Consider the following 16237-nt stretch of genomic DNA (forward strand, 5'->3'; position numbering starts at 1 on the left):
GGAAGTTAATAAGGCACGTCAGCAATGAGAAATGAGCACCAAGCCATCCCCAAGCCTTATTCTATCCAAGACGAGACGGAAACAGGCATCTTATTAAGGCTCTACTGTGAGACAAGACGCATTCTGTAAATCTAGACTCCAAGAGAAACCCAAGTGGCAACAGTAACTAACTGCCCTAATACCACGCATCCTTGAAAACAAGTCCTAAAACGAGCAGTGTCAGATTTTCCCAACCACATGCTAAATCCCCACCCAAATGGGCAACTTCCCCAGCAAGGAGAGAAGCGAGCAGGCACGCTCTTTAACACCGTACTTGTGGCGGCTCAGTCAACAGCCGTGTTGATGGGGGACTCAGAGTCTGAGGTGGCTGCCCGGGCGTATTTAACAATGTCAGCCGAGAGCTGGAATAAGGGGTCGAGGTAGCACTCCCTACAATGAAAGGGCAAGAGCACAGCAGGTTAGCGTGTGACTTTAGATTATTCTGGAAAAGAAAAAAATTAGGCACTTTCAACCATTAGATGATATTCACATTTGAAAAAAAACTAAGGGGACTCCCAAGGCACCAGGGACGAAGTAACGTCTGCACGGCTCTTTAAATGCTCTTTGGAAATAAGGTTCAGTAAGGGCTGATGTCCAAGGAAGCTTCAGCGGGGAGAAAGCACAGCCTTGAGAAAGCACAGCCGGGATGATACCCGTAATGGGTACTGCCTATGGATAAGCCCACCTTTTCTAGAAACCAATTCTACGTCGTCCAGACTCACTGGAACTGGGTCAGTGCTACAGCCCGCAGGGCCTCACTACAACTGCCTGTAATGAATGTAGAAAGACTCCCTGCCTGGAAGCCGAGTATTTTTCCTTTTTGGAAACGTGTTAAAAACCCACTCCCAAGGGGCGCCTGGGTGGCTCAGTCGGTTGAGCGTCCGACTTCGGCTCAGGTCATGATCTCGCGGTCCGTGAGTTTGAGCCCCGCGTTGGGCTCTGTGCTGACAGCTCAGAGCCTGGAGCCTGTTTCAGATTCTGTGTCTCCCTCTCTCTCTGACCCTCCCCCATTCATGCTCTGTCTCTGTCTGAAAAATAAATAAACATTAAAATTAAAAAAAAAAAAAAAAAACCCACTCCCAAGTCTGCTGGCAAACTGTCAGGTGGGAGATACAGGAGATCGAGGATGCGGGACTCTAAATTAAATGGGACAGAGGAGGGGCGCCTGGGTGGCGCAGTCGGTTAAGCGTCCGACTTCAGCCAGGTCACGATCTCGCGGTCCGTGAGTTCAAGCCCCGCGTCAGGCTCTGGGCTGATGGCTCAGAGCCTGGAGCCTGTTTCCGATTCTGTGTCTCCCTCTCTCTCTGCCCCTCCCCCGTTCATGCTCTGTCTCTCTCTGTCTCAAAATAAATAAACGTTAAAAAAAAAGAAAAAAAAAATTAAAAAAATAAATAAATAAATGGGACAGAGGAATTAATCAGGAGAAACTGGAGGCGAATTCTAATTTTAAATATTTGGGAAACCGTTCCTAGGAGCTGAAGTGAAGTCTTACTCCGGGAAGAGACAATGAAGTTGACAAAAATCAACGGTGTTCTCCAGAGACAAAGCTGTAGAGCAGTAAGAACCGAAGTCACTCTCACCACAGCTATTCTGCGTGTCGACGTAAGGGCTGGCGGCCACATCGGCCGCACGATGAGGAAAGTGTGTTGACACCTGGGGGGACACAGAGTCGCCGTCTTCATACGAGGCTTCTGTGGGGTCCAGAGAGATTTTGGCACACTCTATCACAACATCGTGCGTTTCCAATCTCTTCCACCTGGAGAAGGCAACACAAGTTAAGAAATGCAAGGTGTAATCCATTTTCTCAAACAACCAAAGGCTTAAGAATGCTAACTCGGGGCCGGGCACAGAGCTAGGACTGGCCAAGGACAAGGCTGAAGCATGCCAGCCCAAAGAGTAAACCTAACCCTAACCCTGGCACGCTAAGAATCAAACCTAAGGCCTCCCTATTTAAAATGGTGACATCAGATTATCAGAAACGAATCTGAAACCAAAACGTCATCAACAAAAGACTAGAAAGAGCCTCAAAAGAGAACAAACTACACAGAGCGGTCGCTAGGGGGAAATCTCCCTCCGAACAGAGGGCATCGAAGAACAGGGAGACTTGGAAACTGCCAGGAAGCAGAGGCCGATTCGATGTCACTGATCGAAGGCTGGGGAGTTCTAATCCATCGCTAGACCGGAAAGACGCCACAGAATGATTCAAACCCAGAGAACGCCCACGAGAACGTGTTTAACATCGTCCAAAGATTCCTGTCATGTGATCCACAGTTACACCTCTAGGCTTTAGCTTACGGAAATCGACACACATCAGGATGGACGATACCCAGCACAGCTTATGGGGCAGAAAGAAAAAAATAACCCAAAGTCAAACCACAGAGACATATTCTAGAGAAGAAAAATGATCATACCATCATGAAAAAGCATGCTTTCCGCAGGTCAATGGCTGCCAAGAGTCAGGAAGGACACCGACCACAAAGGACACGAAGGAACCTTGCGGGCAACGGAACATTCGTTATCGTGACCGGACTTTTGTCAGAACTTAACAAAATTGACGAATCCTAGTGTATGTAAACTACACCTTCCTAAAGCTGATTGGAAAAATCACATTTCCAAAGATTCAGTGACATAAGATGGTCAGGGTATGAGCTTAAATGAAGAAGGGATTCAAAACTACTCAGAGATATGCCCACCAAGTGATGGATACGACCACACTAAGTATTCCAACTAAAAGAACTGAAGTCAAGAGTGATAGTCTTTCCCCTTTCCACCTGTTCAACATTTGCCAAATGTTCTACAAAGCCCTAACGATGAATGCAGCATCCACCTGCTCCAGTACAAACTTCCTTTTAGACCACGTAATTTCGCTATACGGGTTCCTAAGTAAGTAGTAATCCGGCAAGACTCTCATTTTCACGTTCCCAACTTTACAGAAAAGCAGCCCAGCACTAAGGGCACTCCGTGGGTTTACCCCGACAAAACATCTACTCCTCCTCCACAACTGTTCTAGAATGTTCTTCAATCTGAGATGCTGAAAATGGGATCTCAAATACAGAACAAGAGTCCAGGCTGTAGGCAGCATCCCTAAGAGGCGAGCCGTTCGAGGTCACTGCCACACATCTGGTCTACGCGGGTGCTCGCTGTCCGTGGTGTCTGTGTGTATGGGCAGCAGCCTCCGCCTGGTGTGTTCTCAGCGTGACCGGCAAAGGGACGGAGTGAGAGCAAGCGTCGGGCTGCTTACGTAGGAACGTCGATTTGAGAGAAGAAAGTGGGAATCGTAACACAGTAGGAATGCGTTCAGATGTCTGACGTCGTCACGAATACGTGCACTCACAGTATTTTCTTCGATTCTTAAAGGGACTCTCCGTACTTTAATCTCTCTGAAACCGGGAAGTAAAATCTCATCGGTTGGGTGTCAGTTTTTGCGGCATCTTTTTTTCTTTCGCGGGCGAACACGAAACAGAAGTACTCCACGGCATCTTACCTTCAGTCAGATACGGTAGTTGCAAAAGCCTTCGTAGGATTAAAAGGCCCCTCCCATGCCACGCCCCTCAAGCGTTTTGGCAGCCGTTTCCAATTCTGTCGGCCAAACTGGTACCCTGCCTGCGTGTTTCTACATATTCTCTGAGCTCTCAATTTCCTGATGTACAGATCACATATCATCTATTAACTTCCTATGACAGTAGGTGATGAGGTAGGCCACTTCCCTACACCCTTTTCCCTCCTCCCCGATGCTCTCAATAGATGTGTATCATGTGTTGGTTTATTCTCAAAATCGGTTTTCGACAATCATTATGAGTATGTAAGTACTACGCGTTAGCCGAAGAGCATAACACGAGATTTCCCTTTCTGTTCGATTTAGTTTGTCCCGGAGGTTGGATTTTTCTGTTTCTTTTCCTCAGTCTTCTGTGTATCTATTATAATTCTTCCTAAATTTACTCTAACAGCTCTGAAACAATGCCTAATGTAATTTTTACATAACGATATGCAAATAATCTGCCAGAATTATTACCCTCTCTCTAAATAGCTCCCTTCTGGAGCCCTCTCTCTCCCACGTCAGTTGAGACCGGTTGTTCTTAGCACTGCAATGCAGTGTTATCCCAAGACTTCCCTTGGCCACGACCCTAAGTCAGGCCCCTCGTTTCCTGGGCCCTGTGTCTCCCCCGATTCTCCTCTCCTTTTGATGGGACACGTGCTCCAGTAGTTAGCTGAGGAGGGGAAGGTGGGAGGTAAACCGGAGTCCTTGCATAGCTAAAAGTATCACGCTTGACAGGCAGCTTGGCTGGTCTAGAATTCTAAGTGGAAAACCCTTTCGTCTCAATTAGTCTCAGAAGCTAACACCATCCCGACTTTATCCTTATGATGCATTTTGGTGTTTCCTCTCTCTCAAAGTTTTGTCCCTGGTGTCCTGAATTCACCACATTGAGACTGGGGAGCATTCTTTCTCACTGCTTGCGGCCGGGTGCCGGGCGAGCCCCTTCAATCTGGAAACGCGTGTCCGTCTGGAGATTTTCTTCTACTATGTCTTTTACAACTTCTTAGCCCACAAAAGTTTTCTCCTCTCTTTTTAAAACTCTTTTTTATGAGATGTCAGACTTCCCGGACTGGTTATTTTAAGTATCTTTCTGCTCAGAATACTCCTCCTCTCTGTTCTTTGATTCTGTTTTCTGAGACACTCTCAACTCTATCTTCCAGGACTTTTGTCAAGGTATCTACGGTAGTAGCTCTCATTTTTCATTTTCAAGCGCTCTTTCTCAGTCTCTGAATGTTCCCCTCCGTGGCACTCTGACCTCTCCATGTGCTCAAATGCCCCATCTCAGTGGCTACGACATCTCTGTATTATCACGGTTCCTTTCTAGTCCCTTTTTCTCTTTAGGTTGGTCTCTTGTCTTCTGGGTTAGAGCTTCCTCCAAAAGCCAGATGACCCCTGCCTACGCGAAGGGAGCAAGGCTCTCTAAACTGGCCTGGGAGACTTCCAAGTTCATATCCTAGACTGAACATACTCCTCCGACTGTACAACCTCCCAAACCCACCAAGCCTACAGTAGGGATTCGTTTCTTCTTCATATAAACCTACGAGAAGGAGAAGAATGGGAGAAGAGAGAGCAGCACGACAGGTTCCTGAAACTGGAAGGCAGACGGCCCAGAGGTAACCGACACCGCAAATCCATGCAAGCAGAGCCCTAAGCTCCCGCTGTCTCAAAGCTAAAACTCAACCTGACTCATACTGCAGAATCCTTCAAAAGGTAAAGAATTTTTACACATCAAGTCCTTCTGGAACTGGAGAGGAGCACAGGTAGACAGGCCAGTTAGCATCGGGACGATAGGGTGAAAACTATTTGAGGGGCAGTTAGAGTCCCGAGGTCCCCTCGCCGACTCAAAGCTCCCGGGCAGCAGAAATCTGGGCTATTCTCTGGAAAGGATAAGACACGGTTTCGGGACTGAGCTACTCCGGAAAGAGTTGAGGGTGTGAGTACCACTCAAACAAGGGAACTAAGTGAGCGTGTCCACTCTGGATGTCGAGACCACCAGCCCCTCCCACGACCAGCCTCTTCTCCCCAGTGGCAGCCAGCCCCTCCCCAGGCTAGAGAGCAGAAGACCCTCCTCCACAAAAACTCCGCCAGCAAACTCGATACTGACGTCAGTATTTCCAAGCGATGCTCAGGTTGACACATGCGGGAGCTCAGAGGCAGTGAGCCCCACCCTGTGAACAGATCTTTCTGGCTCCTTACCCAGACGCAGGCAGACTGTCAGATCTTTGCAGAAAGCCTCGAAGACTTCAAAAGAACAGGAGTCAATGGATTACACAGGGAACAAACAACATTCAGCTTTCTCCAAGACGTGAAAGGCTGTAGCCCTGAAACCCAAAACAGCTACCGTAAAGAGGAGCATTCGGAGAACCGTAAAAAGCTCTCAGACGTTCAAAACACGGCGCTAGGAATGGGAATGTAGCCGCGACAGGACTGAATGCTAAAAACGAGGAAACCTTTAGAAGGAGCCAAAGAGCAAGACACGAGAAAACAGGGGAGCAAAGAAAAGCAAAGAACCACTCTCTGAGGCCCCGATCCACATACCAACAGTGCCAGCCAGACACGAGGGAAGGAGATCGAGCACGAAATAACGAACGAGAGTTTCCTAAAGCCTAAAGATAAGAGTTTCCAGATTGAATAATGAGAACAGACTCTGACCAGGAAGTGCCAGAATGTGAGAGCAAGGAGAAGACTCTCCAGGCTCCCGCAGAGAAGAACACAGCAACACAGCCGGCGAAGAGTGAGAGCAGCTTTGGATTTCGACGGCAACACTGGCGGCAAGGTGGCGATGCAATGACGCCCTCCGAGTGCGGGATGACGAGGACTAGAGGTGTGCGTCCCGCCGGGCAGCCGCTTCCTTTCTCTCAAGGCTACGAGAGGGTGCGCTCCATGAAAACAAGAGCAAACCGGGGAAAAAAGCCACGAGACGCAGGGGAGGGCAGGGAGGGGCAGAACGAAGCCGTGCACGAGGCGCGAGAGACGGCCACGTCCCCGCTGCCACCGCTCTATCTGCTTAACGGAGGGACACAGCGTGCAGGCGAGCCCGGCCCGGATGCGCTGTGCTCAGTCGGTCCTGATTCAGCACTGACCAAGGCCCCGCTCTCCCTTCTCTGCCTGGATCGGCCCCCCAGGAGGACACTGCTCTGACCCGCTCCTGGAGGCGGGCCACCGTGAGCCGAGCCACAGCTGCCAGGCTCCGGCAGCACATCCAGGAGCCGGCCTCGCCACGGGCCTTGCCAGATGCGCGGGACTCCGGTGAGCCCGGGTTCTCGGGACTCATTCGGGAATGACCTTGCCCACCGGCTTCCCCTCCAGAGGCTCTGCTAAACTCTCAATGAGGGAAGCCGGGTGGACGCTCAGACACTGGGCTCTTCTTCACGTCTCCTGCACCTTCATCTAATGGTGACAAGACTGCCCTTTCCTTAGCCTGGCCTGGCCTCCTAATCAGCTTTCCAAAGCCCAACAATACATGTGGTCAAACTCTAAAGAAAAGAAAGAACGATCCACATAAAAGCAAGAACAGTGGGCTCCCTCGAGTGGGACAGGGAACAGGGAGAAAGACGGCTGGGAATGTCCATCTGTGACGCCGGGCGGTGGCTGCACGCACAGGTATTCACGTGACACGTTAAACTATACACACACACTCCGTCTCCCTCTCCACAGCCAGCATCTCTCACACACAGTAAGTGGCTGTACGGTGACTGAGGCTCCGAGTGGCAGACAGAGGGCCTGCGGGGTGAGGTTCGCCGTGAGAGGACCGGGCAGTGGGAGATCCCCAGATGTCGGCATCTGTGGACCAGTTTCCCCAAAAGGGGTTCGAGCCTCGGCCGAGGGAGCTGTGAGCCAGAGAAAAGTTGGGGGAGGAGCTGAGCTTCTCACAGATCCACGCAGAGAATGTCACTCCCTTCCCTTCTCAGTCTGGACTCAGCCCTGCCCTCCCCCACGCCAGGTACCCTCAAAGAGGAAGCCTCCAGGTGCGATTTCTCCAGGGAGCACACCCAGAAACTTCTCAGGGTCCCACGGAGGATGGCAGTGGCCTGCTTCCACGCAGGCGGAGTCTAACAACTCAACATCCACACTTGCCACAATCCGCTTGTTTTCAACCACACACCGCATGGCCTGCCTCACACGGTCACGGGCACCACCGAGCTGGGAGCCTTCCCGGGGGTTCTGTAGGACAGCTGTCCGCACCGCACCTGCCTCCACTCTGCGGAAAGAGTTATTCTCTGCCTGCGAGGAATGTGTTTTAGACTCATACAAAGTTTTAGCTGTACCAGTGCTTCAAAACACTGTGATTCCCTAAGTAGAAGGGCCTCTATTTCCAAATAATACCTCCATCTAGGACATCGCCTAGATCACATGATTAACCTGTCAGGGAGATGCTGCAAAATTCTGAGTCACCGGCTTCATTTCTATACCTTCGAGGGTCCAGTTCGTGGTCCTTGGATCCAGTCACTAATTCCGGGTGAATTCGCACATGCTCCATCATCGGCTAGAAGAGTTTGGGGTGACAAATTACAAAAAGCTCAATCTCTGCGCTATCTCCACACAATGGAATATTACTTGACGATAGAAAGGAACGAGGCCCCGGCGCCCGCCACAGCCTGGGTGGACCCGACACGTCACACCACTCCCAGAACACCACGTACGGGGTGCTTCCGTTTCTGGGAAACGCTCGTTCGTTGGGACAGGCCGGTCTACAAAGGCAGAATGCACGTCAGCGGTTGCCTGGGGCTGGGGCCGGGGCTGGGCGGGGGAAGCTGAGCTTCTGCTCAAAATCTGTCTACCTCTGAACACGGAAGCCGCAGCCGCGGGCCGCGTGCACGGGACGCGGAGTATCAAATGGGCGGTCTTCACTTACCCTGACCACCTCTTCAAAAGTGTCCAAGTTCTCCTTCATACTGTAGTGAGAGCGTAGAAAGGAGACAAAGTTGCAAGGGTACATTCCATAGAGGCGATGAAAAAGAGCGTAGACGCTGGCGTGGAGATGGACAAGATAGATTTCCGTCACGTGGCCTAAAACGGGAGACCGCAGACAGGAGACTCAGCCGGACGCGAGGCGACGTGTGCAAAGTGCAAAGCAGGCGTGAGCACGTGGCTGCCAGCACGACCTGCGGTCACTTACCGCCACCTCGCTCCAAAGATAGCAAGCGAGCGTGTTGGGCTGAGATGCAAATCCGAGCACCTCCGACACCCCCGTCTAAAATCCATCAGTGGCTCCCTCTGGCCTTTGGATACACTCCAATCTACCGAGAGTGACCCATAAAGGCTCCTACCGGTCCAACCCCTCTGGTCCTCTCCAGTCTCCACCTGACATTCTCACAACACTGACCTTTCTCATGATAATCACTCTCCCTAAAATTTGCTGTGGTTTTTTTTAAAACCTCTTTTTAAACCTTAAGCGAACTCTAGGCCACACACGGGGCTCAGACTCACAACCCCGAGATCGAGAGGCTCACACTCTACCGACTGAGCCGGCCAGAAGCCCCCCCACCCCCTCAAATTTGTAATGATACTTCTCCACTGCCCTGTTCAGCAGCGTTTCTTGAGAACGGCACTGTCTCGCTCAGCCCTGGGCCCTCGGCCCTCAGCGCCTGGTACGTCATAGGAGCTCAAATACTGGCTGAACGAATTGACAGATCCTTTTGCAACCGGTGTGTAGTCTTAGCTATGCAGATCTGTAACTACAGAGCGAAAAACCTATTATCCAGAAACCAGCCTAAGGAGCCGAGAGCGGGGGAAACTCAGCACTTAGTTCATCGAGTCTCACGCAGACCCCGCAGAAAACCCAAGGTCCACAGCGTCCGTAAAGCTCCTCCCTAACAGCGGACAGACCACCCCTTTCCTCCCAAGAAGAGCCTACTGAAGAAGCCAGCATCACGCGGGTCCTGTACTTGTTACTCAATTCCCTACAGGAAGCTACAGCCTCTGGTGTCACGTGGCTTAATGCTTCATGTTTGCAACAGGAGTAGCTGGTGCCGGGCTCGCCAAAAGATCCCAAGTATCACAGGCCCACAGCTTCGGAATCACTTGATAGAGCTGGACTACCTGCCAATATGGGGAAAAAAATCCCACCACGCTCACAACGAGCGCCCCACTTGGGACACACCACGTTTTCCCTCCTCCTCCTCCTCCGCATACAGGAGACAGGTTCTCAGAACCAGAGGTTTGCGTTTTGTGACAAGAGACCAGCAGAGGAAGACAAAAAGGCTCCACAAGCTTAGTCCTGTACTGCCACGACATGGATTGAGGGTGTTTTGATGAGACTGAAGTTTACTGACAACTAGGAAGTTTTACATCCTACCAGTTTCTCTGACAACTGATCCTTCTGAGCCGGCAAAATAAGGAAGGTGTCCCACAGTCCTGATTCTTATTCGTGCTGACAGTGGACGCACCCAACGTATTTCCTCAACTGGTCAGTGACGACCACCCATGCCAGCTAGAAAATTCTACCTGTCCTTCCCTTACAGCTCATGACCTGTTAAATCGGTAAGAAAAGCATCTACCTGGTAGGGAACAACAGGCACGTAAGGGCACCTTTACCTGGTTTCTTCAGGCACCACGACGAAAGACGGCCAAAAATATCAAAGAAATCATGAAGGTGCTGTTTCCCCGACTGTGGAATCATTGGTAGCATGGTTATCAACACTAAGACACCTGTTGTGAGGACAATGACATCGGTGTCCACCTGCAGAAGGAAAGGTCGAGCAGGAAGAAACACCTGTCAGGCCCAGCATTCGGATCAGCACTATCAACACACAAAGAAGCTGCTCTAAATTCTAAGGGGATCACAAACTAGAGCCCCCCCCCCCCCACAGACTCGTTTCCTTATCCTCCAGGTTTGGGGGGAACAATACTGAATCAGACTTGACTGTACTGAGTCTGATGCCCCTAGATAAACCCATCTGGGAGAGGAACTTCAACCTGCCCTGAGGACGTCCAAGTCCTCCAGCCTGAGGATGCTGTACTTACAGCACTTGGACAGAAGCATGACAGGCTGCTTTTTAACAGAACAAAGGAACGCTACTGGTTTTGTTCATTTAACCAAATCCAAAAATATTTACTTTTTAAAACCAATTTCAAAAATGCTACATATTGTCGAGTAGTTCACTTTAAAAAAAAATTTTTTTAATGTTTATTTATTTTTGAGAGAGACAGAGAGAGACAGAGCACAAGCAGGGAAGGAGCAGAGAGAGAGGGAGACACAGAATCCGAAGCAGGCTCCAGGCTCCGAGCTGTCAGCACAGAGCCCAACGCGGGGCTCGAACCCACGAACCGTGAGATCATGACCCGAGCCGAAGTCGGACGCTCAACCGACTGAGCCACCCAGGTGCCCCACATATTTCACTATCGTTTAAAGGATTACAACAGAAATATAATTTAAGAAAAAATTAGTGTTATGCTACCAAGTCTATTTAATCGCTCAACTCCACAGCAGCACTCACAGACCAACAGATAAAAGAAGACACGGTGACCTCTGACCACGTCTTTAGTTAAACAGCAAGTCCTGTAACTTCAGGCCAATTGAAGACACTCGACACAACACCCAACAGATTGAGTCAACTCAGAATAGCTACCACTGCTCATCTGACCTCTCACTAAATCATGGATGTTTGCCAAGTAACTAGAATTCAGATTTAAGAAACGAGATATTGATCAAAAGACTGCCATGCAGGCTAAGACATTCATTATTCCCGTTAAAAAAGGAAATCTAAAAAAAAAAAAAAAAAAAAAAAAAAGGGGGGGCGCCTGGGTGGCGCAGTCGGTTAAGCGTCCGACTTCAGCCAGGTCACGATCTTGCGGTCCGTGAGTTCGAGCCCCGCGTCAGGCTCTGGGCTGATGGCTCAGAGCCTGGAGCCTGTTTCCGATTCTGTGTCTCCCTCTGCCTCTGCCCCTCCCCCGTTCATGCTCTGTCTCTCTCTGTCCCAAAAATAAATAAACGTTGAAAAAAAAAAAAAAAAAAAGGAAATCTACGAGTCTGGAAATAAAGTCTCAAACAGATTTAGTTGTCACATTAAGCACTAAGCCTTTCATCACGGTGGGTATCTATCTAACACGAAGAACGCAAAATACTGGTAGTTGAATCAAGACCACGTAACCAGTTCCAGTAACAAGGACTGACCCTAATTTTGTCGAGGAAAATAGTCTAGCGGGGCCTGGCTAACAGTCCAGGAGTAATTTTAAAGTTCACCCATTTGGAAAAGGTAAGTATTTTACAATCTGAACTAAGCTGTGTGCCTCAAAATGGAGTTATAGTCTCACCAAAGTCATTCACTTAAAAAAATTAAGTTTTTAAAATCGTTCCTATTTTTTTCTTAACGTTCAATGCCTGTTTTTACGATACCCTACCAATGTGACTCCTTGGGATCCACCTCCAGGGGTAATGAAAGTTACCCTTGTTGGCAGAGACAAGAATCGATCTGTCGTATCAGATGGCCCAGAGGTACTGCCACCCAGAAACAAATACTGCTGGATATTTTCACGTCTCTGTGAGGTACAGGCAGTTAACATTCACCACATTTTCTTATTTTATAGATAGGAAACAAGTCCAGGAATTAGAACAGATTCGGCAAATAGCCTTGAGTATTTCAGCAAGCCACTGTCAAAACTAAAACCTAGAGTTCTATTCAGGTTGTGACTCACTGTGTGGACAAATTGCACTAAATTTAGTGCAAAAAGGAGAATGCGATTCAGTAGGCCTTCTATCAACAAAACTGTAATTACAGCTACGACTAAAAACCGTTTCCCAAACGGTTAAAAAGAGCGCTTGGCCATTTTTCTACTCGCTAAACGAGGGTTTAGAAATAAGGGCTCCCCCAAAGAGAATCCAGATGCTTAACTGAGGGAAGACCGGACAACGATGGAATCAAAGAGGGCTGGGATTGGGGCGCCTGGGTGGCTCAGTCGGCTGGGCGTCCGACTTCAGCTCAGGTCATGATCTCCCGCTCTGTGAGTTCCAGCCCCGCGTCGGGCTCTGTGCTGACAGCTCGGAGCCCGGAGCCTGCTTCGGATTCTGTGTCTCCCTCTCTCTCTGGCCCTCCCCCGTTCATGCTCTATCTCTGTCTCAAAAATAAATAAACATTAAAAAAAAAAATTTTTTTAAAAAGAGGGCTGGGATAATGTCGTCTCGAACCGACCTGAAGTGTTGCCACATTTGCTTGGACAGAAGATACGGGACCGTCACCGGGACGCTCGGAGGACTTACTGAGTACCAACCGTGGATTACCTTATGTTCCAGGAAAGCCAGACACTAAAAGTTCCTAAACTCTCAAAGTCTAGCTCGCTTGCTTTACAGTTACCGAGACTCGCAGAAACGACCTTCAGAAAGCCGTTCCGTCCCAACCCTTGCACGCATCGTACCTTGAGACATTTGAGCAAAGAAGGCAAGAGAGGTGCTTGAGACAGCTTGTGCTTCCAGGGCGGCTGCAGCCTGATGACGTGGCCCAGCAACGACAGGGCGGGCAACCGCGAGGCGGCTCTGCCCACACAGTCGTTCATTTTGTCCAGGAGGTGCTGAAAATGTAAAAGAAGAGGGGACGCGCGTCTCAGCCAGGCTGGGAGGCAGGGGGAGGAGATCCTCACGTGACCATATGGAGGTCACGCGAACCAAGGTAGCGATGGTTTACTCCAGCCCCTCAAGACCCCGATCAAACAAAAGATTTTTAAAAACCACACTGGCAAACGAAATACGGTTGTGTTTGGCCTGAGACAAGGCAGTCAGTTGGCAAGTCTAGGAAAAAGGGGAGCAGGCTCCTTCCTGGACCCTCTCGTCAAGTGCAAATCAGCCACTTCTTCCAGTACCCACTGGCCCCAAGCCTGCGGAGGGTCGCTGAAGCTGGGAGGGATCCCGCGGTAGCCACGTACTGCCGCTGGAGCCCCGTCTGCGTGGTTTGGCCCCAAATACAAATCAGGTGGTCGAGAAGTTAAAACTCAGCCCAGAAAAACAACAAAACAAAACAAGACACACTGGAAAGGGCACACGGCGGCAAGGCCTCCGAATCCTAGTGAAGCCACTAGCACTGAGGATCTCAGCACTTACCAAGGTCCGCAATCATCCGCCACCCACAAAAATAAAACACGGAGGAGCCCTCCAGGCACCTGGTGCTCGGCAAACAGGACTCGTCAATCAGCCCTGTCAGCCACCTTTACTACAGATTTCCCCACGGTGATTGAGTCTCGAACCCTACTGCCAGCATGACGGGATCATGGGTACCTCATGGGTCAAACTGTCAGTGGACAACTACGGCACGGGGACGACAGGCTTTCTTGAACAGCAACATCTTAGGAAACCTAGGAAATATGCTTTCTTTTGTCAACGTCTCGGGAAACGTAAATTCTGCAAATCATTTTCCTGTGTAGTTACAGTGTGGGAATGGGATCATCTGTGTTCTGGAGAAGTCGAGGCGGCAAGCTCTCAGACGGCACAGCGGGTGTGCGCAGAAGCCGTCGTGCTGGCAGAGAAGGGATTCGGCGCTCCCCCACGACGCCCCAGCGGTTACCTTATCGTGCGGCTCTTGCAGGGTAGTCAGGATGTGCAATACCGGCTGGGAACTGGTTTCCAGGTAATAATCCACCAAGGTGTTTACGAGCATCGGACCACGGTCTGGACAAAGGAAAGGGCGGGTGGAAACAGTTATTTCCTTTAGCATTCTAAACTTACCTCACGTGGCGCCTGGCACAAAATCCAGAAAACGTTTCCTCATGTGCTACCCAAAGTTACACAGGGCATTCTATTTTTGCCCCCTTGAGTTAATTTGGGTTTAACGGGATAATATCAAATTTACCTGCCTAAATATCCATAAAAGCACTGAAATGCTAGCTTCTCTTTTGATTGCTTTTGATAATTATAAATTCGTAGGGGCGCCTGGGTGGCGTAGCAGGTTAAGCGTCAGACTCTTGGGTTTCGGCTCAGGTCCTGATCTCACAGTTCATGAGATGGAGGCTTGTCGGGCTCTGTGCCGACGGCACGGAGTCTGCTCGGGGTTCTCTCTCCCTCTCTCTCTGCCCCTCTCCCACTCATTCTCTCTCCCTCTCTCTCTCAAAATAAGTAAACCTTTAAAAAAAATAATAGTAAGATACAATAAAACTGTAATCAATCCACGTCCATTGTTAACAGTTCAGGTTACACGCAAGTACGTAAAAGGAAAGTGCCCTCCACGACCAGCCTCCCAACCCACTCTTCTGAGAGTTTGGCACACTCCCCCTCACAAACCTTTTCCTACTATGCTAACCACACCATGCACATGCGTGCGTTCACGTCCACAGTCACACGGTCCGCGTATGTGTGTGTTTCTCCCACTTAACGACGTGTGGGCACCCTCCCATGATGGCACCTCTGATCTACTTCATTTTCCTCACTGACCTCCTGGCGCTCCACTGCCTGGCTCTGCGTGAGAAATTTAACCAGTCATCTACTGAAGGGTACTTGGGTTTTCCAATTTCTCCAAGGCTATAAGGAAATACGGACTCGTTTGGTTTTTTCAATGCTTATTTGTTTTTGAGAGACAGAGGGACAGAGCCTGAGCAGGGGAGGGGCAGAGAGAGAGGGAGACACAGAATCTGAAGCAGGCTCCGGGCTCCGAGCTGTCGGCACAGAGTCGGATGCGGGGCTCGAACCCACGAGCTGTGAGATCGTGACCCGAGCCGAAGTCCAGCACTTAACCGACTGAGCCATCCAGGCGCCCCTGAAATTCAGACTCTTGTTAAGTGGGACACATGGTATGTGCTTTTCAGTTGGTGATGGGGACCCCAAAAAAGCTGAACACTAGTTTATTCTCCTGCCAACAGTGCCCATTTCTATAATCAGCATTTGATTTCTATCAACCTAGTAAGCAAAGAAAGGTACTATTTACATTCATATTTCTCTGATTAAAGACAGGGTATGTTGTGGGTTTTTTTTGAAGTTTGTTTATTTATTTTGAGAGAGAAGGAGACAGCGCAAGCAGGAGAGGAGCAGAGAGAGAGGGAAACAGAATCCCAAGCGGGCTTTGCGCTGCCAACGCAGAGCCCAACTCGGGGCCCAAACCCACAAAACCGTGAGATCATGACCTGGGCCAAAACCAAGAGTCGGACGCTTAAACACCGGAGCCACCCGGGCGTCCCAGGTTATGCACTTTTATGCTAGAAATCACATACGTGATTTCTGGACGAGATGTTCTATCTGGCCTCTGAAAACACGCGGGTGGGTGGAGTAAGGGAGGTGAGGTGAAACAAGACGCTGAAGCTCGTGGGGTCAGTATGTGATTCCTGACAGGTTTACGTGTGTATCTGAATATCGCCGTGATTGAAAGCTTAAAGCACACAGAGAGCGAATCCACCAATATGTGCTCGTTCTCAGTGGTTTAAAGACTCTCCTTAGAAGGTGAAACCCCGAGTCAGCAGAGTGTAGTCGCCCCGAGGGCAGAGGGGCCGAGAGGGACACAAAGCCACTTACCAGCATTGAGGTTCTCTTTAAAGACGGCTGTTACGTCGTCACGCACGCTCAGCACGGGGGAGTCCAGCATGGAGACGAGCTCCCCGATGTTGGCTTGCTGGGCCATGGTCTTACGCGGGCGTGCTGTGCCGGGTCCGGAACGCGCACTACAGACTCTGCAGGCTCTTCATGGGTGCCACTACCAGACTGCGAGGAAGGAAGAATAACAGCGTGACAAAACGGCCCCACCTCCCCCC

The 16237-nt window shown here is 50.0% G+C and overlaps 1 protein-coding gene across 8 annotated transcripts in view; it reads right to left on the reverse strand.

The window, feature by feature from the left end:
• TSC1 (TSC complex subunit 1) overlaps window positions 1-16237 on the reverse strand; it is a 54562-nt gene that overhangs the window by 17698 nt on the left and 20627 nt on the right. For all 8 annotated transcript variants that reach the window (XM_047831178.1, XM_047831179.1, XM_047831181.1 and 5 more), the window contains 8 exons: window positions 16002-16187; window positions 14068-14171; window positions 12929-13081; window positions 10112-10256; window positions 8430-8584; window positions 7987-8060; window positions 1620-1795; window positions 314-429 (listed from right to left, as the gene is read on the reverse strand). In XM_047831178.1, the coding sequence (XP_047687134.1) occupies window positions 314-429; window positions 1620-1795; window positions 7987-8060; window positions 8430-8584; window positions 10112-10256; window positions 12929-13081; window positions 14068-14171; window positions 16002-16107 (1029 nt within the window). In that variant the 5' untranslated portion in view covers window positions 16108-16187. The remainder of the gene's footprint in view (window positions 1-313; window positions 430-1619; window positions 1796-7986; window positions 8061-8429; window positions 8585-10111; window positions 10257-12928; window positions 13082-14067; window positions 14172-16001; window positions 16188-16237) is intronic.

The sequence above is a fragment of the Prionailurus viverrinus genome, chromosome D4 (assembly GCF_022837055.1).
Source record: "Prionailurus viverrinus isolate Anna chromosome D4, UM_Priviv_1.0, whole genome shotgun sequence".
Taxonomy (NCBI): Eukaryota; Metazoa; Chordata; class Mammalia; order Carnivora; family Felidae; genus Prionailurus; species Prionailurus viverrinus.